The sequence below is a fragment of the Equus quagga genome, chromosome 6, assembly GCF_021613505.1.
Source record: "Equus quagga isolate Etosha38 chromosome 6, UCLA_HA_Equagga_1.0, whole genome shotgun sequence".
Lineage (NCBI taxonomy): Eukaryota > Metazoa > Chordata > Mammalia > Perissodactyla > Equidae > Equus > Equus quagga.
In genome coordinates, this window is record NC_060272.1 from 84,855,393 (window position 1) to 84,877,988 (window position 22,596).

Below are 22,596 nucleotides of genomic sequence, written 5' to 3' on the forward strand. Positions count from 1 at the left end.
AAACAAGTTCTCTTCTGTGTGACGACTGCTTCTGGTCTGATTGCAGCTCTGCCCGGAGGGAACCCACTTGGTTTGGTGACATTCTCATACAGGAAATAACAAAACAGCGTGTTCTTCTGATGTGATTCAAAGTACACAACACCCCAATGAAGTATTGTTGTAGAAGAATTGACCCTGAATCTAGTGAAACCTCCAGATCTAGCTGTCAGTGTGTAAGCAATGTAGGGAAATAGCAAAACATGTTAGAAACACCACAGGAGTGCCATCAGCCAAGGCGCGATTGCAAGGGTCCCTCTAGGGCAAGCGTGTTGGTGTTCCAGGGAATAAATGATACGAAATGGTTAAAAAACTGAAAGAGGGTACTTGTTACAAATTAAAGGAGACTTTTTTTTAAACATTATTTTGTTACAAGTTAAGGAAAAAATAACAATATTGACCATATGCAATGTGTGGATCTCGTTTGGATCCTGATATAAATAACCCAAATGTAAAGGGAAATTTTTAAGAAATTTGAACATAGATGGGCTATTAGATGATGTTATTGTTGGCTTTATTGGGTGTGAAAGAGATATTGTAGTTAAATTTCTTAAGTCCTTATAAAAATGAGATACAAATCAAAGTATTTTGAGAAAAGTGTTATGACATCTTTGATTTGCTTTAAAAATGGAAAATCTTGATAATGATTTGAACAGGTTAAGGGAGTTCAGCTGGCTGTTATCTTTACCTTTTTGTGTATCAAAAAATACTCATTAAACAGTTACAAAAAAAAAGACAAACATCCTAAACAAAATTTGACTTGTACCATATAGCTTGTGTTGAAGTGAGACTATCATAAGCCACTCTCCTCATTGGGTGAAAGTCTGCAGTTTGTGAGTGGTGCCACATAAAGAGACATAAAGTTCATTTTGTTTGTATAACGCATTTACTAGCTGTATCTTTTAGACCTGTCTAACTCTCCCACTTCTAAGGAGGCGCATCTGGATCCATAGTCTCCCTAGGACTGTATGGGAAGGAAGAAGGGCACTTCTTCTGATCAATAGTGGGGTGCGTGTATGTTAAAATAACAGGAAAAGGGTGGTAGGAGGGCAAAAAGAACAGATATCCACTGCCTTTCGCTTGTTAGTTACTTGGGATGTTTAAACCTACTGCTTTCCACACACAGAATTTTTAAAACACTTGCAACTAACATAATTTAGCTCTCTCTTCCTTCAAAAAAGGAAACGAGATGATCCAAAGTAGTGCCTGGTTAACGCATCTAGCTTCAAGTCAAGCAGTTCTGGATAATGTCGGTTCTTTTTTCCATCTCTGTTATATTCTGTAAATTATAGACTTTAGAAAATTTATCTACTAATAATGTATTCTATATGTGCGATAGTAGGAGAGGGGGAGAATGAAAGAGAAGGGAGTTTTTAAAGATTATCTGACATAGCAAGCACGACATATACAGATAGCAACCAAAAACCTTGCTCATGCATTTTGACCAAGCAAGCATAATTTGCACATGATGATAGAGTGCTGCTGGGCACACCCGGCTTTGTGGCTTGGAAGATCAGTCCAGTTACTGAGGCCTGCCATACGCTTTTCCCAGAATCCGGATCTTCCACACACACTTTAAACAGCGCTGGATCTGCTGGGTCTTATGAGCTCAGTGGCAGAGCACTTCAGCATGGACAAGTTGTGCAGTGGTTTTTCCTATGGGGCCTACCCAGATTTTCTCATTGCCAGACAAATGGGTAGAAGCAGATAAATGGTCTAAAACCCATGTAATATATGTTGTCTTCAGAATCTCAAATATTTCAGCCAGGCATTTTGCCTCTCAACAGGTGTAAGGTACAGTGGTTATCATTCACTTTATTTTTTGTTTATTATTATTAGTTTTGAGTCAGTAATTAGTGTACGTGGTGTTAAATTGAAAAGGTGCAGAAAGGTGTATAGTAAAACCTAAGTTCCTTTCCTGTACTTATCATCCAGCTACCCAGGCCTCTACAGTGGAGGCAACCACTGGTACTAGTTTCTTGTGTATCCTCATTTTAAAGGGCATGTCCTGACTTGGCACAGACCATTGCATCACAAGAAACTTCCTGAAACAGTGGCAGGCCCTGTATGTTCATGGGGTTTATATCCCACCATCTGGAATACAAGCAAGGCACCTGTATTTTCCTACTCTCCAGATTCTATCAGCCTAATATCTTCACTCTGGTAGTCTAGTGTAATATGCTGTATCCTGAGTAGATATCTCTGAGGCAGGTGAAAGTGAACTGCTTTCTCATGTCCTCAGTTTATCCCAATGGTGAAATGCATTTCCCAGCTATATAACTGCATTTTAGATGCCAAGGTGGTATTAATTTGCTCCAGTTACGACCCACATCTGAAAGTGCAGCTTGAGTTGAAGTCACCATTTGATTATGTTTGTGATAGCCTGATATCAAGCTCCATTGGCCCCTCAGCTGGGGACGTGGGTTCTCTGCAAATCACCAAATGTGTGGCATTGTTTTTTTGATAGTATAGTGCCTTTCACTTGGCCATTCCTACTAGAATAGTATAATGAGTCAGGGTCCTTGTATGCAGGCAATACCTCATTGATCTATATTACCCTTTCGTTCCGTGGACTTGTGCTTTCCAGTTTCCTAATATGAACATAATTTTCACTGCTGTTTTCCATGACTTAGCCCAGTAATAGTTCTAAGTTCCCCTCCTTTCTCCAAAGGTCTGTTGTCTGTAGCCCACTAGCTGGTATCAGTTTGTGTCATACACCCTATCAGTATCAGACTATATCAGTTTGTGTTCTTTGATTGAAAATCACGGAAAGCAACAGTGGTTAATTTAAGAAAAAAAAATTTATTAGAAGGTCCCTGGGTAGCTGACAGAATTAAAGAGAGGGCTGAAAAGCCATTCCTTGTTGGGGACGTGATGTAGGGATGCTCCAGGGATCTGGACTAAGACAGTCTTTGAATAACTTAACTCCACCCTTATGTCAGTCTACTAAAGATTCAGATTTCCAGCAGAGTCTAGTTTGCCTAACTTGAATCAGCATCCTACCCCTTGGCTGAGGTACAGTTGCCTTGATTAATAGAACCAAGACTTGGGGAATGGAGGAGAGGTACTTTCCTAAAGGAAAAGTAAGATGGTATAACTGAAAGAAGAGAGAAGGAATGCTAAACAGGCAAAACCAATGGAATGGCCATTCCAGAGTCTTCAGATTAGGTCAGTGTTTCTCACTAGGGGCATCACTGGCCTTTGGGGGAAGATCTCATTTTTCTTTGTGAGCTGCTATCCCAGCGCGTTGCAGTGTGTTCAGCATCCCGTACTCCTAGTCACTAAATGTCGGCAGCATCCCCATTGCTACCATCACAACCGGGGCACCACTCTTTTCCCAGCCTCTACCATCTCCTCACCCCGCGCCCCTAGATAGGCTATGGAATAGAGCATCCAGGACCACTTTACCACATGATCCCTAAAGCCTTTTCCATTTCAAACAATCAGATGCATTTCCACTGGTAAACCAAAGGTTGTTTGTAATTTTGTTGTAATAAAATAGTGTTTCTTGTCTGTAATATCAAAAAGTTCTTCAATTTAGTGTCCCCAAATATCTATACTGACCTGCATCTAGGGCCATATGAAATATATAAGAAATTCGTCAATTTGTTTCTTCAGTTTCTTTCTTTGTTTAAGGGCACAGACTTTAGAGCCACACTCCCTGCATTCAAATCACACAGTCCTAGCTGTGCTATTTACTAGCAGTTACTTCCTTTGGGCTTTTACATAATCTTACTTTAGGCAATTACATAATTGCTTTATGCCTCTGTAAAATGAGGATAATTGTACCCATTTCATAGGGTTGCTGTGAGGATTAAATTAGCTAGTATGCATAATCATTTCATATATTGCCAAGAGCACAGTAAGTATATGTATATATAAGCTATTATTACTATATTTTTAAAATGGGATGTTAATAATTAAATTTCACATAGATAATATAAAAATACCTTTAAAATTTTCTTTTTTTGCAGAGTTACCTTTTAAAAATTAAATTGCTATATCTGGAAAAGCATTTTATTACGGCATTTAGCTTAGAACTATACTTTGAAAAATATCAACGAATTATTCATTTCTTCATTCAGTGTTTATTGAGTATTTGCCAGGCCTGTGCTGAAGTCTAGGAAGACAGGGAATGTACATGCCAGTGGAGGCAGCCGTAACTGAGTGAAAAGTGCGTGCCCAGGGTAGTTACTGATGTGATAAGAGTTGTGGAGGAATCAGCAGAAAGGCCTGGAAGCAGGGAAGGGTTTAGTGTGTTGGTAGAACAGATGGCAGGTTCTGGGCTGGACCGTGTCGGCTGGGAGAGGCAACATGGCAGGCAGAGGGTGTGCTGCAGCTGCATTTGGCGGGGGCTTAGGGACGGCGGTGTAGAGCTAGTGTCTTCTCTGCGGGGGTTTGGGATTTCTTTCCAAGGAAGCTGTTGAAGGGACGTTTTAAGCAGGAGTGTGCTAGGTCTCGTTTACATTTGGGGAAGTTAATTTTGTTGGCTGTTGTAGACAATGAATTGGAGAGGGGCAGATGGGACCAGATAGAAGATTCTAGGAAAGAAATGGATAGAGATAGGGTTGGATGGTGGCAGTGGAGTTAGAAAGAAGTGGATGAAGTCAAATCAAATCACATATTTATTTTTGAGGTAGAATTGAAGGTATTGGTGATGGCTTGGATGAGAGAACAATGAAAGAAACGGAGGAATCAGGGACAATGCCTAGAGTTTTGGCTATTATGCCATTTGATAGTATACATGTATTGCCTGCATTCTTAAGCTTTTTATTTTATTTTAATATGGTCCTTTTCAAGACTAAGTTTTCAGTATCATTTTAAAACTTTCATCTTCCTGGTCTAGGGTTTTTTGCACTGCAGCCAAATTGTACACTCTTTTTAAATTTTTTTGTTTTCCTGTTTAGTAATGAGAACTTCCTTGGTTAATGTTTTTGGCATTTAATTGGGAGCATTTTATTTGTTTATTGTTGCTGCTGAAGATTTAAACTCATTTACCACTTACAGAGTAGTTCTTTGAACTTAGATAGCTGGTGTCATCCCCGCCCCATGAAGCAGGAGTCTGAAGCTGGCCCCTGTGAGCAGCAGCCGCTCTCTCGTCTGCCTGGGGTGCCTGCCGAGGGGGCGTGGCTCGGAGCTGGGACTGCTGGGGCGCCTGGAGGGTGTTGCCCTCGCTCTGCCTGAGGCCCACGCTCATTGCATAGCTTCACTATTCTTTTTACCGTGTGCTTTAGGTCTGCTAAGGCAGGTTTATGAGTTTTATTTTCTGTCACTTAGGACTAGTACATCTCAATAATTGGAGTTCAACATATTTTACTAAATATGATTTCTTCTTGTGAATGGAGCTCAAGCATATACAGAAGTCTTTAATTAAATTATGTATGCAAAGTGTTCACATCGATGCATGTGGAATGAATTATTTTACTTTTATCTAAGAAATGAAGAGAAACTGGGAAGAAAATTCATTAGACAGTAATGCTTGGAGATTTTTTTTTACATCTAAGTGAGAAGCCAGAATGCATATAAAAAACATAAGAACTTCAAAAACACTTCCTAGGCACAGACTATTATTAAACACCAGTGGATGTTTTTTATTTCCCATTACATTAAAATACTCAAATGAACTTCATATTCAGAAAATTTAAAAATAGCTCAATCCTAGAAAGATATAAAGTATTATCAGCTGTGCTTTTTGTACATGATTAGCATGTGCCTGTAGAGGTATAATGACTTTAGTGTAATGATATTACTCACGATAAAAGTGGAGATGGTAAAAATTGGAGCTACAGCTGGGTGACACATTTTAAAATAGTTCAAAGATGACTCCCCAGAAGGCTTCCTATTTTAGTCCCTTGTCATTCTTCCTGCACTCCTCAGTGGATCGTGAAGACACCAATAAAAGCCCCTTTTTAAATGTTTCATTTTTCCCCTTATAGATTTGCTGCGTGCTCACTGTCTCCCTCAGCGCTTGGCAGGCCACTGTGGAGGTGCATCCCCTTTTCCCTTTCCTGAGATGGCTCAAGACTCAGTAGGCCTTTCTTCTGATTACCAGTTTTGGATGCAGAAGGTTTCTACATGGGACCAGGCCTCCACTGTGGAAACCCAGCAAGACACCTGTCTTCACCTGCCTCGGTTTCAGGAGTTCCTGAGGCAGATGTATGAAGCCTTGAAAGAGATGGTAAGTAGTGGACCCAAATAGGGAGGTTATTTTGTGACATCAGGGCCTCTTTACCAGGTTTCTCTAGGCCTGAACGCTATTTAGAGTCAGCGACTTGTGATAGTGACCTAATGTATTGATGGATTAGAAAGACAAATTACTCCCAGGTAATGCAGACAAGAAATGATTTCCTAGTCTCTGATTTATTGTGTCTTCAGTCTTTTCTTCTTGATTAGCTATATTGTCACATGAGACTTCCTGACCAATCAAGTTGTTATTTTTTTAAAGATTGGTACCTGAGCTAACATCTATTGCCATTCGTCTTTTTTTTTCTTTCTCCCCAAAGTCCCCCAGCACATAGTTGTATATTTTAGTTGTGGGTCCTTCTAGTTGTAGCATGTGGGACGCTGCCTCAGCATTGCCTGATGAGCGGTACCGTGTCCGCGCCCAGGATCTGAACTGGTCAAACCCTGGGCCTCCGAAGCAGAGCGCATGAACTTAACCACTCGGCCATGGGGCCAGCCCCAAGTTGTTATGAAATAAATAAAAGTTTGACACTTGTTGTCAGGTAATAATTGGGATTCTTTTAAAGGCCTTTGCATCTCTTAAATATTGATAATTTTGCTGAAATCCTTACCCTTTCCTCAACCCTATTCTAAAGTGGGCTCTACTAAGGGATGATAAATATTAAGATCTCTTCTTATAAACATTTTAAGTGGTCTTTTCTGGTGAATATTAAGATATTGAATGTCTTCACTATTGTTAGATAAGTTACTGTGTTCAAAATTTGATGTATTTTCATTTTGACATGATTTCTTATTGTTATTACAATAGATGTTTTTATGAATTAATGTTAGCATATTATGAAAATGTTATTTGTTTTATATTTATTTTCTAATTTCAAAATGAAAAGCAAAACTGTCATTTAACCTAGGTGTTCTCGTCTTATACGTTTATTCCCTTAATCAAAGAAGCAAGTAGGAAATTTGAAGAATAATTCATGGTGATATCAGTTCTTATGTCTTTAGAAACAGGAAGGAAAGATACAATGCTAACTAACAAGACAACCAGTACTAACTTTTACAATTGTTGTTTGTAATAAGACTTTTGTAACTTGACCTTAAAATGGTCCCACAAAGACTAGGCCTGGCCTTGATGCTCAGACAAATGTGAGGAATTCATTGCTGCAGCAGTAGGAAATGCCTATTTCAGCATTTGTGCACATTATCTGTTCGGTCTTATTTTTAAACTTTCTCGAAAGGTATAGAAGTGGGAAAAGGGCCAATGGTACAACAGCATGTATATTTTTTAATGTTAAGCTGTTTTATATTTGGTTGATCTTTTTTTGGGTCTCAGGTCTTAGGTTGTTGTAGACTAAGTATGATGTCATTTAGCATATGGTCAAAATAGTAATAAACAGATATAGATATCTTTATGCTTTGGCTGCTTTTTTTTTATTTTTTATTTTTTTATTAATGTTATGATAGATTACAACCGTGTGAGATTTCAGTTGTACATTTTTGTTAGTCATGTTGTGGGTACACCACTTCCCCCTTTGTGCCCTCCCCCCACCCCCCCGTTCCCTGGTAACCACCGATCATATCTCCTTGTCAATATATTAACTTCCACCTATGAGTGGAGTCATATAGAGTTCGTGCTTTTGTTTTTTTTTTCACTAGTTCCTGAGTTCTTATCCTCCTAAACCTTCTTTGAAATAGAGGTTAGGAACCTCTCTTATTATGTCAAAATAAAAAAAATCAGGATGAAGATAATGGGATTATATAATATTAATCACCCATAACGTTTTTTTCACTATTATAAAGTCTTTGTTATTTTTAAATAAAGTAGCCTTTCCTGACTGTTAAGTACGAGTAAAATAAAGTTAATTTTGTAACAAAATTGATTTTGTGTAAATGTACTGTACATCTTAATTTTGGTGACCTGGTTGAAGGAAGAAGTAAGGTTATTGCTCGTTAAACTTTATTTGAATTACTTGCCTAAAGATCTTCTCTAATCCTTTTTTTCCTACTTTTCTAAAATACATACTAAACAAGAAGCATTCAAGCTCCTTCGACTTGCAATGTCAGTTCAGTCTTTCTGAGTTGCACAGTGTCCTTCTACTCACCAAAACATAATTTTCTTTTACAGGATTCAAATACAGTCATTGAAAGATTCCCCACAATTGGTCAACTGTTGGCAAAAACTTGCCGGAATCCTTTTATCTTAGCATATGGTAAGAATCCAAAGCAAGTCCTCTTGAAATACAAACTTCTAACAATAATTTTGATCTTTGCATTGTTTACCGAAATACAGAGCTTTAAATTATAAACCTTTCTCCTATTTTTCATAAAACAACTTATCAGTTGTATTCATTGTTCCATTACAAAAATAGCATCCTTTGTTGTCCATATGTTTGTGCATGTTTGTATGGATACACATGCATGCACATACATACACATGCAAATCTGTAGGAAGATAAAACTCCTTGTATTAGAGAGCAGAAATTCTCAGATGGTTATCATAACTTCATTTTTATTTCAGTGTAAAGTGATTATAATAATGAAATAATCTCTGTTTCAAAATTCATATTAATTTGCATACTGTTTTCCATGTGTAAAATCATTCTTCAGAGTCTGAGTCCTGCCATGGCTGTGCCATTATTTAGGGGTGACATTTTGGTTTTACCCGTGGTTAAGAGGAATTGGAGGACGCTTCGGGAAGGTGTTACTTCATTGACCTCCTGCCTGCCTGTCCAGCCTCATTTCCTGTTGAATCCTCCACAACTACAACACATGCAGTGTAGCCAGGTCAGATTACTAAGAGGGCCTGAAGGTGCATGATGTCAGGACTCTTGACAGGCAATTCTTTTTGCCTGGAAATCTGTTCTCGTCTCTTGTCCTCTTAAGCCTTCTTTGAAATAGCCTTGCTGGGGCTGAGTTAGGAACCTCTCTTAGTGTCTCCATAGCTTGTTGTCTCTCTTCATTATAACACCTACTACACTGCTTTACAATTGTTGGTTTGCCTGTCTGATGCCCTGGAAAACTGAATGCCTCTCAAGAACAGGAACTGTGGGTTTAGTTCTCTTTCTCGTCCCAGGGCCTAGCATAGGGTGGAGCAGGCACATCCAAATGTGCACAGTTTAGCTAGTGTAATATTTACTTTTCATATTTTTTAAAGTCAAATACTAGTTGCATAATATAATGATAGTAAAATAAAAAATAAAATGAATTTTCCCCTTTGATATTTTAAAGAATTATACAATTTCTATTTCCTAGCCTGTCATAAGTCATTTTAAGAAGGATGAACTTGGTGAGGAAGCGACAGCATCCACATTTGGTCCCTTCAATGTACAGGCATGGGTGCACCACACACCCTCAAACTCATGCACTCCACCCCCACCCTCATCTGTCTCTCTTCCTCTCCACTTAGGCCGCTTGCTTCCTCTTGCCACTTGAGTTGACTCCTCCCTTGACTCCCTCAGCTAGTTCAAGTTCTTGATCTAAAATGGCAAAGCCATCACTGTATTTGCCCACCAGGGCTACAACCTGCCCTAAGTTTGTATGTTTCATTTAGGTCAGTGTTTCTCAGACATCTTTGATCAGAAATACGTTTTCTGTGCATGTGTGTATGTACATATGCATTCTTACACATACACTTCTACACACAGATACATACACACATTTCATAAAAGTATGCTTATTTTTATGTGCAGCCATATTCACTATCCTTTTTTAAAAATGGTCTTCATGATCCTAAACTGATTTCACAACCTACTGATGGGTCATGATCAAAAGTTTGAAAAATATTGAGCTGGCCTGATGATACTGGTGGCAGGAGAAAGGAAGAGAAACTGTGGAGTTTTCTCCAATTAAAGGTACCACCCATTGTTACATACTTCATAGACTGAATAACTGCTTTTTAGAAAAAAGAAATATTATGCCCTTTAAGTGTATAGGGTGGATGTAAGACACATCCCTAATTCAGGACTGTTAAAACGTGGGAAAGTTTGTGTTGTAGAATCGAAGAAGTTGAATGAGCGGCATTGCTCACTTTGTGCTGGGCCTACTCTCTGTCAATTGCAAGGTGGATCTAATTGAGTCTTGATGCTAGTCTTGCAGGATAGGTACTTATGAGGTACAGTAAATAAGTCACTTTCCCCAGAAACTGTGAAGCTTATGAAAACATGTTAATTCATAAAAATATCTAGTGTAATAAAAATAAGAAATGTCAAAATGAAAATATGTCAAATTTTGAGCACAATAACTTATCTAACAATAGTGAAGACACTCAAAATCTTAATATTCACCAGAAAAGACCACTTAAAATAATAGGAGCCAATACCCCAGCCCTCTAAATCCCGTGTTGTTGTAATGATCTGCTCCTGTGGATCACACCCTCTGGTTGAAGTGTTTCAGTCCTGGCTTTACCACCAGCCAGCTTCACGTGAATGTATATATTTACTGAACAGACGTTTAGAAAGTTGTTTTGGTATGCCTGCCTCACGATTTCTGCCCACTGGCAGCTTCCGGTCAGGGAGAAAAGAGCCCTAAGATGATCAGCTGAACTCAGGGGCATGGTTGGTGTTGTGGAACTCTGAGCGAGGAGCTGAGGGGAAGGAAAGTTTCACAGTGGAGGTCGTGCTGGGGCTGAGTCTTGGAGGACAATGGGTAAGATGAGATTTTCTAAGACAAGCCACCGAACTCACTGAGACTCAGGTTCCTTATTTGTAAAAGAGACACTGGACTGATTTATCCCTGTGACCTTAAACTTGTATCTGGCTGTGATCTTTCCTTAGCACCTTATCACCATTAAATTGGGCTCTTCTGACAATCAGAAACAAATTCTCCATCTCTTTCTATTTCTATGCTTGTGTTCCCTTTTGAACTGTCCATTAAATTTCAGTTTCTTGTTTGAGACTTGCCTTTAGTTCTGGGCTCATAGAGGAGGCTGACGGGCACAGAACTCCATGAGTAACCAAATCTTGGCTATGTTGTCACTGTTGTTTCACTAGTTGGGCACTTTCTTCTAGGAAAGGATCTTTTCTTACGGTTTTATAATATCAAAATTACTTTTTAAATACAGTAAAATTATTTACCGTAACAATTCAATACTGTAACAAAACAATTTCCATCAAGGAAAGAAGTAAGTCTCCCATAATGTTAAGTGAGAACAGGATCAGAATTAAGGATAATAAGGAAGGAGAAAGGATTTGGAAATGAAAAGATACTGCAAAGAGAAGAGAAAAAAACGAATAAGAGAAAGGGAGACAACACCTTTTCTTCATTGGTGTTCTCTGCAAGAAATTACTGCCTTCATCTTCTTGGAGTTCTGGCTTGTTGGTTCTAGCTCTGCCCTCGTGATTAACATAACAGATATAACCCCTCTTCCTCACTATTTGCTACCTGGTGCTGTGTAATGATTTGCCCCCAAACTTGGCAGTGTAAAACAATAAATATGTATTGTCTTAGAAAAATGCTGCCTTCACACTTAAACTACAGAATTAAAGTTTAAAGAATTAATTTAGCTTTCATTTGGAATTTCAGTTCAAGATATCAAAAAAATAAAATATTAGGTGGCAAATGTATGTTGGTGTATTCTTTTCTCTTCCGTTCATTTTTAGAATCCTGATTTGTAGTAAGATCTGCTGTCAGTGACTATCCCCATGATGAATCCCGAGCAGTTTCCCGTCTCGCTTAACTGCCCTGCAGGATGCTCCAGCACCAATGTCTGGCCTCCAGAGAGGAGCCTGACAGATGCTGTTGCCGGTAGAGAGTGCTGGTGGCACTCATGAAAAGTGATGGCTCACATCCTTAAATCCCTAAAGCAACCTCATTAGCAGTGCATTTCAATGCATTGATTCTGGGCAAAGAAAGGTACCACCTAAAGGTTAGGTGAAAGTTTCTCTGGCTCTTTCTTTTTGAGAGAAAAATGAAAAACAATACTTACTGGATTAAATGTGCAGAATCACTCAACACCTGGGGAAAACGCCCATCTTTTTGGATTCCTTTAGATTTAAGCTCTGTGAACTAATGTTTTCTTTCTTCTGCTTCTTCTGCTGCTGCTGCTTCTTGTTTTTTCTTTTTAGTAGCCAGTGTCTGATTCTTGCAAATACAACAGGTTGCTTTCTTTTTAACACGGCAAGCTGCTTATGTAAGCCTATCATTGGATGTGTCTGTCACACTTGTGACATGAAGATAGTTAGAATTGCTTCTCATATTTAAAGAACAGGAAGCGCAACAATCACATTTTTAATCAGTGGCATTGGTTCAACCTGAAGAACCCTAGGATCTTCAGAGGTTAAATTCTATGATTCTTGAATAAGCCGATCTCAGACAAGCCACTGATGTGTTTGAGCTCACAAGAACTAGGAAAAAATGAAAATCCCTCAGAGTAATTCTTGATAAAGTTTATTCAGAGGTGTTAGTTATTAGGAGAGCATAAGCTTATGGATGTTAAGGGGGAAAAATGGGTTTAAATTTGCTAGTAGCGTCCTTTGAGGTGTGTTTAAAAATGCAGAGGTAGCTTACTGTAGCTTGTATTTTCCTTGTTTCTTGTTAGGTAAGCCCTTAGAAACGCTGTTTGTGAGATAGCAGAAGATCACAAGGCAAAGGGCCCAGGTGACTCTGCGGAGGAGCCATGCCAGTGCTGGGTTTTCTCAGCCTTCCCTCCACAGCCTTGTGAGAAAATCCACAGTTGCTTGGCTCTGGTTTGGGTACTGATGTGTTCAGTTTTTAGGGTTCATTTTTGCTTCTCAGTTGCGTTATAAAACCTCTAACTTCAACAGACTCAGTTAACAAAAGAGGAAAAAGAAAATGGCTCACCAAGCAGGTGTTCCCGCCAAATGTAAGATTTCAAAGGTCAGCATTAACATCACATATTTAGTAAAGTTTTACATTTTAGAGTAAAAATAAGGAGCGTGTAAAGGGCTTCTATTTTATCCAAACTATTTGGTACTAAAGAGAATATATTTTAAAACAATCTTTTTTGTTAAATTTATTTTTAACAAGTGAGGTGTTTTGGCAAATTAGAAAATTAAAAGATTGAATTAGAAGTATTGAGTGCTGCATGTAGCAGTTATGTTGCCTTAACAATGTTGAAATGCAAAATCAAGAACCAATCTTGAATAAAACCCAGGTCTTTTAGTTCTTTCCGTCATTCTCTTTGGCTTTAAAAATTGCTGCTGTAAGAGAAAGGGAATTGACCACACAAAGGCTAAGCATGAGTGATCCCAAACCCACAAGAAGAAAAAACTCCAGAAGGTTAAGTTTCACACGTGGGCCTGGATGCTTATTCTGTGAACTTAGTAGTTTGGGGTTTTCCTAAAATATATTAAATATTTTAATATATAGTGTTTACACATTTTTTATACTGATTATCTTTTCTTTCTAATTGATACAACCTACTCATTTTAGTTTTCCTTTTTGCAGATGAAAGCCAAAAAATTCTAATATGGTGCTTATGTTGTCTGATTAACAAAGAACCACAGAATTCTGGAGACTCAAAACTTAACTCCTGGACACGGGTAAGAAGAGCTCTTGCCCTGCACTGCTTTGAATTAAACTGGTCAGGGTGCTGCTTTGGCAGTCCAGTTCTGTGATGTTTTAGGAACTTTTTCAAACACATCCTTTGCTGTCGTGTTATCTTGCTGGGTGTAAAATTATTCACGAGATTTCATTTTTGTTTGATCGTGAATTCCGTAAGAGATTGGTCTTTAGGGCAAACTTTCCCGAGACCTAATGTTGAGTGGTTTCAGAAAGTTACTTTCAGGTAATTGAAAGAATGTACACTCTTTCCTTCCAGCAATTGCTCTCCTTCAAAAAATTGTTTCTCCCTACCAACCTGGTTTAAATACATATAATTCCTCTCCAAGTACTTCTCTGCCTCTCTCAGAATCTATTCTGTAGTAAAACTAAAATTCAGAAGTGCCCTGGGAGCAGCAGTCTTTCTTTTGTGTCCTACAGTTGGTACTGGGGCCAGTGTGCTCAGACTAGCCCCTGGTGCTAGTTGGCTCCTGCTGCCTTTACACCGTCAGATGGGTTACCCAGCTGTGCCAGACCAGAGAGCTGACAGCTTCCTGAATTCCCCATCTGTTCCTGCCTCCTCTTGCAGGGCGGGCTTAAGTTGGAGAATGTTGTAAGGCCGGGCTGTGGCTGCCCTCACCACCACCAAGTTGCCTGTTCTTTTCTCTTCCCCTCACTGTCCTGCTGCAGTAACCCCAGGACTCACTCATGCCCGTCAGACTCCATCAGTGTGCATGTGGTTCACATTAGCCGCTTAGTGTTAGGAAGTCACCACCCACATCAAATGGTATGGTTTTGTCTGTCAGTCTGACTGGTGATATCACTCCACTCACTGCTTTTTAACTTTTCTTTGTTTAATACAGAATTGCTGACAGAGATGATAGTATGAGTATTTTTCTGTTGGGTTAGAAGAAGAATTGAAGGGACAATAGAAGTGCAAAGGATTGGGTGAGGGAAGGAAAGAATGCAAAATTTAATTAGAAGGATGGTTAATGTAAGGAGCTGAAGACAGGAACTGATAAGTAGAATTAGAGAAGAAAAGGTATGAAGAACAAGACTATAGAAATAGAATAACATACTTAGTCTTTAACTTTTTAAATGGTTGCATATTGGATATTTTAGTGATTATTTAGGATATATTTTTTATTGGCTAGCTCAGTAAGTCCTGAAATAGGCCATCTAGTAAGTGTTTTTAGAGTGATTGGGTTAACTTTCTTCATTTAACTCATGATTTTATTAGCCTGTTTTAAAATTTCTAGCCTTGCATTTTATTTTGTGAGTTTCCCTTATTTAATACTGTGTCCCTATGTCCCTAGGTACTTACTAAGTATAGCACAGGGAGATAAAGTTAAAACACTTAATTCCCACCTTCAGGGATTTCAGAGGCTGGTAACCAGATCGTCCCAGGGCAGTGTGGTTGGGCTGTTGGTGGAGCTGTGGATAGGCGTGGTAGTGGCACAGGGGAGGGATGCTTGCTCAGACTTGGGGTTTGGAGATGTTTTCTGGAGGAGGTGGTATATCAGCTGAGCTTTGGAGGATGACTAAGAGAGCAGGCATAGAGTTTTAGGAGAGATACTCCTGTCAGCAGAATGAGCATGTGCAAAGCATGGTGGTGGGAAGCAAATGTTGTGTTCAGGGACCTGCAGGTGCTTAGATGTGCCTGAGCTTGGGGTTTTGTAGGCTTGATGGTGAAGCATAAAGTCTTATGTATGATTATAACAAGTTTTTGTTTTATCTTGAAGGCAGTGGGGAAACCACCAAAGTGTTTTAAACAGAGAAATCATGTGACCAGGTGTGAGTTTTAGAAACTTAACAGCAAAAGGAAGTTGATTTGGAAGGGGGCACGGATAGCACTTTGGAAACTATTGTGATAAAGAAGAGAAATCATGAGGGCCCCGAATGAAATAGAGAAGAGGTGCCAGATTTATGATATTGATGAGGTAAATCTCCACAAGAAGTAATGACACATTACATGCCGATACACTTAGGTGTAGATAGAGTTGAACATCACTTTCTCAGGAGGGCGAGCGGATTTGCACGTACAGGGTTGACAGTCCTCAGGGTAGGGAAACAGTGGAAGCCTTGGGTAAGGGTGAGATCCATCACCCAGAGATAGCACCTAGTGTGGGGAGGGTATGGGGCCTAAGGGACAGCCTTGGGAAGCACTTGCATTTATGGAGTGAGCAGAAGAATGAGCCACACTGCAGACTAAAATGAGGGGATCAAGAAGTAGAAGGAGAAAAGCAGCAGTGTTTTTGGAAAAAATGAGTAGTCATTCATATTTAATGCTGTAGCACTGCTCTATCCAATAGAAGTAAAATACATACTATATAGATGATTTTAAGTTCTCCAGTAGCTGCTTTAAGAAATGTAGAAAGAAATAGGTGAAATTAATTTTAATAATATATTTTATTTAACCCAATATATCCAAAACACTTTTGTTTCAACATATAATCAATTTAAAAATTCCTGTTGAGATTGTTTTGATCTTTTTTCACAGTCAGTCATTGAAATTGAGTGTATGTTACACTTACATCTACATGTTACCCCTTAACTCAGATGCTTGATTTCAGTGTAAATTGTTGATTTGTATTTAGATTTCATAAAATTTGCAGTTGAAAAAGTAGGTTCACATAGCCATATTGTTCCAGAGAGACTTACACATGAATCAAGTGTCAGTTTTTAAATTCAAATTTAATTAAAATTTAAATAATTAAAAGTCCACTTCCTTCATTGTACTGAACTACCTTTGAAGTGCTCAGTAGCCACGTGTGGCTGGCAATTGCTGGATTAGACAGGGCAGCTGTAGATCATAAAGCAGGGGAAGGACTGAGAAGCAGCACTTTGATTTAGCCACGAGGAGGAAGGACCTTGGTGAGAATAGATTTAGTGGGAGGAGGAGGGAAGGAGCCGGCTTGCCGCAGATTGAGGAGTGGATGGGGAGGTGAGGAAGCAGAGATGATAAACTTTGGTTACTCTTTGAAGAAACTTGGCAGTGAAGGAAGGAGAGAGGAGGTGGAAGCCAGACTAGATCATAGAGTTGAGTTGATTGAAATTGAGAAAGTCTTGAATATGCTTTATTCTGAGAAGAAAGTGCTAGTAGAGAGTTGAGGATATAGGAGATTGGGAAAGCAGTTTCGCTGCTTGTTGTACTAGGCAAGCCTGGAGTATTAACTGGTAAAAAGATGTATAGGAATAGTATTGTTTAACTTTTAGCAATCTAAAGCTAGTTACATGTACCTGTCACAAATCAGTACCTACATGATGGTATAATGTTAACCATGAATGCAGCAAGACAGAAGGTGGTTGTTGGTTTATGAATCAATTGCACATGCTCCCGTATGGCTACTCCGTTGTCCCAAAGCCTTTATTGAAAAGTCCTTTCCTCACTGATCTGTGGTGCTGCCTTCATCATGAATCAAGTGTCTTTGTCTGTGCGGGTATGATCCAGAATCTCTCTATTGATTTCAGTGTCTGTGATGCTTAATGTTGTGTGTCGACTTGACCATGAGGTGCCCGAATATTTGGCCAAACATTATTCTGGATGTTTCAGTGAGGGTGTGTTTGGATGAGATTAACATTTTAAATGCATAGACTGAGTGAAGCAGATCAACCTCCCTAATGTGTGTGGCTCATCCAGTTAGTTGAAGGCTTGAATAGAACAAAAAAGCTGAACCCTCCCATGAGTGAGAGAGAATTCCTCCTGCCTAATAGCCTTTGCACTAGGACATAAGCTTTTTTCCTGCCTTTAGACTCAGACTTAAGACGTTGGATCTTCCTGGGTCTTGAGACTGCCAGCCTTCAGACTGGAACTGCACCATTGACTTCCCTTGTTCCAGGCCTTCAAATTTGGACTAGAACTAAACCGTCGGCTCTCCTGGGCTGGCCAACTCACTCTGAAGATCTTGGGATTTGCTTACCTCCATCATTGCTGAGCCAATTCCTCATAATAAATCTCTTTATGTGTATAGATATAACCTCCTATTGGTTCTGTTTCTCTGGAGACCCCTGGCTAAAACACTGTCTTTATGCCAGTGCTACATTGTCTTCATTAATGTGGCCTTATAAGAGTCTTGCTATCCAGGGGGCAGTCTTTCCATTTTCTTCTTCTTTATCAAGACAGTCTTGGCGGATAATGGAACTTAGCATTACCATTACCTAAATTTTAGAATCTGCTTGTCAAGTTTCATCAAAAAACAAAATAACTTGTTGGGATTTTGATTGGCATTGTAATCAATCAATTTAATGAGACTTTCAGTGGCTACTATACCCTTAGGGCAAAATTGATTTTTATCAGCTTCGTTTACTGTTAGCAAATTGAACAGTACCTGGCACTGTAAAATTTTCAGTGAATGAATGACTGATGAAGTCTATAAATTCATTATTCAAATGATCTTGATAATTTTGAAAAATTTTTGCCAATCTCTTATTAGCTTAACCTCTTAATGAGGCTGACGAATAGCTCACAGTGAGAGCAGAAATGTCAGCCATGCCATTAACTAGTTGTGCACTTATGTTGCATTCATAGTATTGTCTTTAATCTCTGACTTCTTTGCAAGAATCTCTTTAAGCCATGTGTCCATTTGATGGTTACTTTAGTTAGACAGTATAATCACTACGTCTTCCTTGCTGGTCCCTTAGAAACTGTAACACATATGTTGAAAGTGAATGAAAGCCTGAGGGATCCATGTGTGTAACGGAACCCCTACTCTTTCCTCAAGATACTGCTTGGGCAGTTTGTGACACATGGTCATCTTATATGTAGACTGAGTGAGGCTGCAGCATTGATACATTTATGAAATATTACTAAAGCTTAATTTCTTCTTCTTTTTTTTTTCTTTGAGGGAGATTAGCCCTGAGCTAATATCTGCCAATCCTCCTCTTTTTGCTGAGGAAGACTGGCCCTGAGCTAACATCCATGCCCATCTTCCTCTATTTTATATGTGGGATGCCTACCACAGCATGGCTTGCCAAGCCATGCCATGTCCACACCTGGGATCTGAACCGGCGAACCCCTGGGCCGCCGAAGTGGAACGTGTGAACTTGACCGCTGTGCCGCTGGGCCGGCCCCTTAATTTCTTCTTATATATAAAAGTTCTAATATTTTCTTCACATCTCAGGGGATTATCTTATGTGCAAGTTGGAGTGCAGAGTCCCAAATTTGGAACTAGTAGTCTAATTGATAAAAATCCATGCTGCCTTGGTATATGCAGCTTCTCTCAGCTTTTTCTCAGTCCTCATGTCCCTCCATTTCCCGTCCTCTGCACCCTACATACCATGAAGGTAATCCAGGATCTTACCACCTTGGCTCTATATATGGCAGACATATTCATGGATTTGTACTTTGCACATTCCTTGTCCTCTGAATGGTTTTTTACCCTTGTTTTTCTAAAAAGCTCATGTTTGAAAGATAATTTCAAAAGTCTAGCTCATTTGTCCCTTTCCTTTCTCTAGTGCACCCTAAGTAGAATTGCTCTGTCTGCACATTTTCTACATTTCTCAGCCTTTCAACACTGAAAGGAATCATATTATAGCATCTTTTACCACATTCAAGGGCAGGGACGGTGTCATAGCATCCTTTCAGCCCAAGCTTATCTAGCTTTGTGTCTGTCATATACTGTCAGTGCTCAATAAATATTTGTTGGATATATGATTATTGTTGAATGACCAAATGGTATTTTGATTTTTACCCATATTAATTTTTACCAGTTTTTAAAATTGGTATTTCTCATACCCTGAAGAGTAAACCCTGAGTACTCTTCTTCAGTGGAAAATATCCCTCTTGTTGTTATCAGTCAGTTGCTCTTCTGAGCTGCCCATCATTTCCTGCAGGTTTGGCCGGTGTGAGTCTGCGTGGGAAGCTGCTCTGTGCTGAGCGTGCTGCCTCTCGCATCGCAGCCCTGCCTAGGAGCAGCCCCAAGGCCGCTGCACCGAGAGGTCTCTGCGGGACTGTCTGGGGGATCTTCCTCTACACTGGCTCCGCTTCACTCCTTTTCACAGTAGTAGAACTTATCATTTGTGTGGGTTTTTTTTTTAAATCTGTTTTGGAGTGTGCTACCTAGGACTGAGCATCTGATCTTGTTTTTGCTTCTCCTTCTTATTGTCGTTTTATAGGCTTCCATCCACCGAAGACACTCTTTTCCCTTGTCATTTGTTTTCTCCATCAGAATGTCTCTCCTGCTTCTCTTTATCTGTTTTATATACTGATCTCATGATTTTTCTTTGCCCTTTGTGCACTTTGATGGATGTGTGCCCTATTAGATACTAAATATTTTACTTTTATATCATTAATCCTTTTAGTTTTTAGAGTACCATTTTTTTCATAAATAGCCTTTCTGGGATTTTAGTGTATCTCTTATGTGTCTGCCAGTGCTGCACATGAAGAGAGCACAGTGAGGTGAAGGAGTGAGCCTTTCCTAAGGGGCAGGCCTTGTACTAGGTACTTCTCATAGATGGTCTCATATAAGCCTCACAGCAACCCTGACGAGGAAGTTTTATTGGCCCCACTTTAATGGATGAGGAAGTGGAAACAGAGAGAAATTAAGTAGCTTGTTCAAAATTATACAACTAATAAGTGATGGGGCTGCAATTCAAACCCAGATCTGAGTGACTTTGAAGCTCAGGCTCTTTTGGACCATGTCAGGTTGGTACAAAGGTATAGAACTGAATGGCTCTGGTTTGGGGGAAAAGTTAAAATTTCAAACATTTTGTCTGGTAGATATAGCATACATTGTGATTTTTGGTTTGGAGAAAAAAGGCATTATATTATAACACTGTATGTTAAACTTGCTGTCCCTAAGATAATAAGGGCTTTCTGCCTCTAAATGTATATGATGATCTTATCCCAACATTCAGGCAAAGAAAAATAGGAGAGTTAATTTATTGTTCCTTTATTCTCCCCTATTTTTTCTCTGTATTGAAATCTAATAAACAGTCATTCTGCAGTTTTATTTTATTTTATTTTTTCCTCAGCAGGGACCATCTTCATGCTATCCCTCTGCCACGCTCCACACTGCCAGTGTCTCCCAGAGGGGAGCTTGTACATAGGTCTGGTGCCCGGTTTTTTTTTTTTTTTAAAACATTTTTTTAAAAGATTTTTTATTTTTTTCCTTTTTCTCCCCAAAGCCCCCCAGTACATAGTTGTATATTCTTCATTGTGGGTCCTTCTAGTTGTGGCATGTGGGACGCCGCCTCAGCGTGGTTTGATGAGCAGTGCCATGTCCGCGCCCAGGATTCAAACCAACGAAATACTGGGCTGCCTGCAGCGGAGTGCACGAACTCAACCACTCGGCCACGGGGCCAGCCCCTGGTGCCCGGTTTTTTTACGTCTGGTGCCCCAGTTTCTGCAGATGCAGCCCAGGAGACACCCCTTGAGCTCCTGGCTCTGGAGTGGGGGAGTGGGCTTGCGTCCCTGGGTCTCATGGGACTTAACAATTAGAGAGAGACCATTCTTGGAGACTACCGCCCCCAGGGCATGCAACGGACTGAAACACACTCCCAGTCCTTCTGAGAAAGAGGCGTTTTTGCATGCCCTGGAGCTTTGGCCTGCAGGCCACACCTAGAGGCCTACAGAAGTGCACTCTGGGGACAGAGGCCGCTGGATGCAATCCTTGTATTCTCCCTTTGTCTCACTCCAACTTGCCAGTGTCTCCCAGAAAGGAGCTTATGCCCTAGTCTGATGCTCTGAATTTTGCAACTGCTGCCAGGGCACACCTCTGTATCACCTGTCTCTGGAGGCCAGCAGAGCTTCCACTTGTGGGTCCCACAGGACTATAACCAAAGAAAAGAGAATTCTTAAGCAGCTGCCACCCTCAGGGCACAGCAAGAGGCAATGGACCCAGGAGCTCACTCTTCTGTGAAAGAGGCCTATAAGCTTATCCTCATAGCTGCAGCCCGAGGGCAGGCTTCTAATTGAACACACATCTCAGGGCACTGTAACCTTTCCAGAGACCTCAGAAGGCCAGCGCCATCTTCACACTCTCTCTACCGCACTGCAGAGCACCAGTATCTCTCAGAGTGGAGCTCTTACACATGTCTGCTGCCCCTAGTTTTTACGTCTGGTACCCCGGTGTTTGCGGCTGTCACACAGGGGACACCCCTTGATTCCCTGGCTCTGACGGCCAGGGGGCTTTGTGTTTCTGGGTCCCATGGGCCTGTAACAATCAGAGATCTTGGCAGGCTACCACTCCCTGGGCACTGCACAGACAGCAGACTGAAACACACCCAGTCTTTCTGTGAAAGAGGCCTATTTACTTGTCCTGGAACTTCAGCCTGAGGGGCAGGCTTCAGGTTTGACACACATCTAGAGGCCTGGGGAGGTGCTCTCAGGGAACGTAGGCTGGGGGTCGCCATCTTTACGCTTTCCCTCTGCCTTGCTATACAGCTCACTGGTATCTCCCAGAAAGGACCTTATACACTTATCTGGAGCCCCAACTGTTGCAACTGTTCCCCGGGGGATATCTTCAGATCACCCCGTCTGGAGGCCAGCAGCGTGTACCATCGCAGTCTGCAGGACTCTATATATTTGCATACTTAAAGCTGCTGACTGAGAGTCTGGCCTCCAGTCAGCCTGAAACTAGGTACTGACTCAGATCCCTCCCTTTGGGACACTGACAGGTCTTGGAATACCCTCAACAGCTGGGAGCTATTAAAAATAAAATAGGCCGCCTCAGCAATCGCAAAGGTCTGAGAGACAACCAAGAGCAATGACAGTGTTGAAAATAAGGTTCAGGTGCCGGCCCAGTGGTGCAGCGGTTAACTGCGCATGTTCCACTTCTCAGTGGCTCGGGGTTCGCCGGTTCGGATCCCGGGTGCAGACATGGCACCACTTGGCACACCATGCTGTGGTAGGCGTCCCACATATAAAGTAGAGGAAGATGGGCA

At 40.4% G+C, this 22,596-nt stretch overlaps 1 protein-coding gene across 7 annotated transcripts in view; it reads left to right on the forward strand.

The window, feature by feature from the left end:
• The window catches only part of FANCC (FA complementation group C), a 256,029-nt gene that overhangs the window by 83,356 nt on the left and 150,077 nt on the right, over positions 1-22,596 (forward strand). For 6 of the 7 annotated variants that reach the window (XR_006889046.1, XM_046664110.1, XM_046664113.1 and 3 more), the window contains 3 exons: positions 5,973-6,214; positions 8,342-8,426; positions 13,621-13,715. Coding sequence is in view for 6 of the 7 variants with exons in the window: in XM_046664110.1 (XP_046520066.1) it covers positions 6,050-6,214; positions 8,342-8,426; positions 13,621-13,715 (345 nt within the window). In the remaining variant the exon portion in view is untranslated. Of the gene's footprint in view, positions 1-5,972; positions 6,215-8,341; positions 8,427-13,620; positions 13,716-15,570; positions 15,654-22,596 lie in introns of those variants that run through there. The other variant, XM_046664115.1, reaches the window with a different exon arrangement.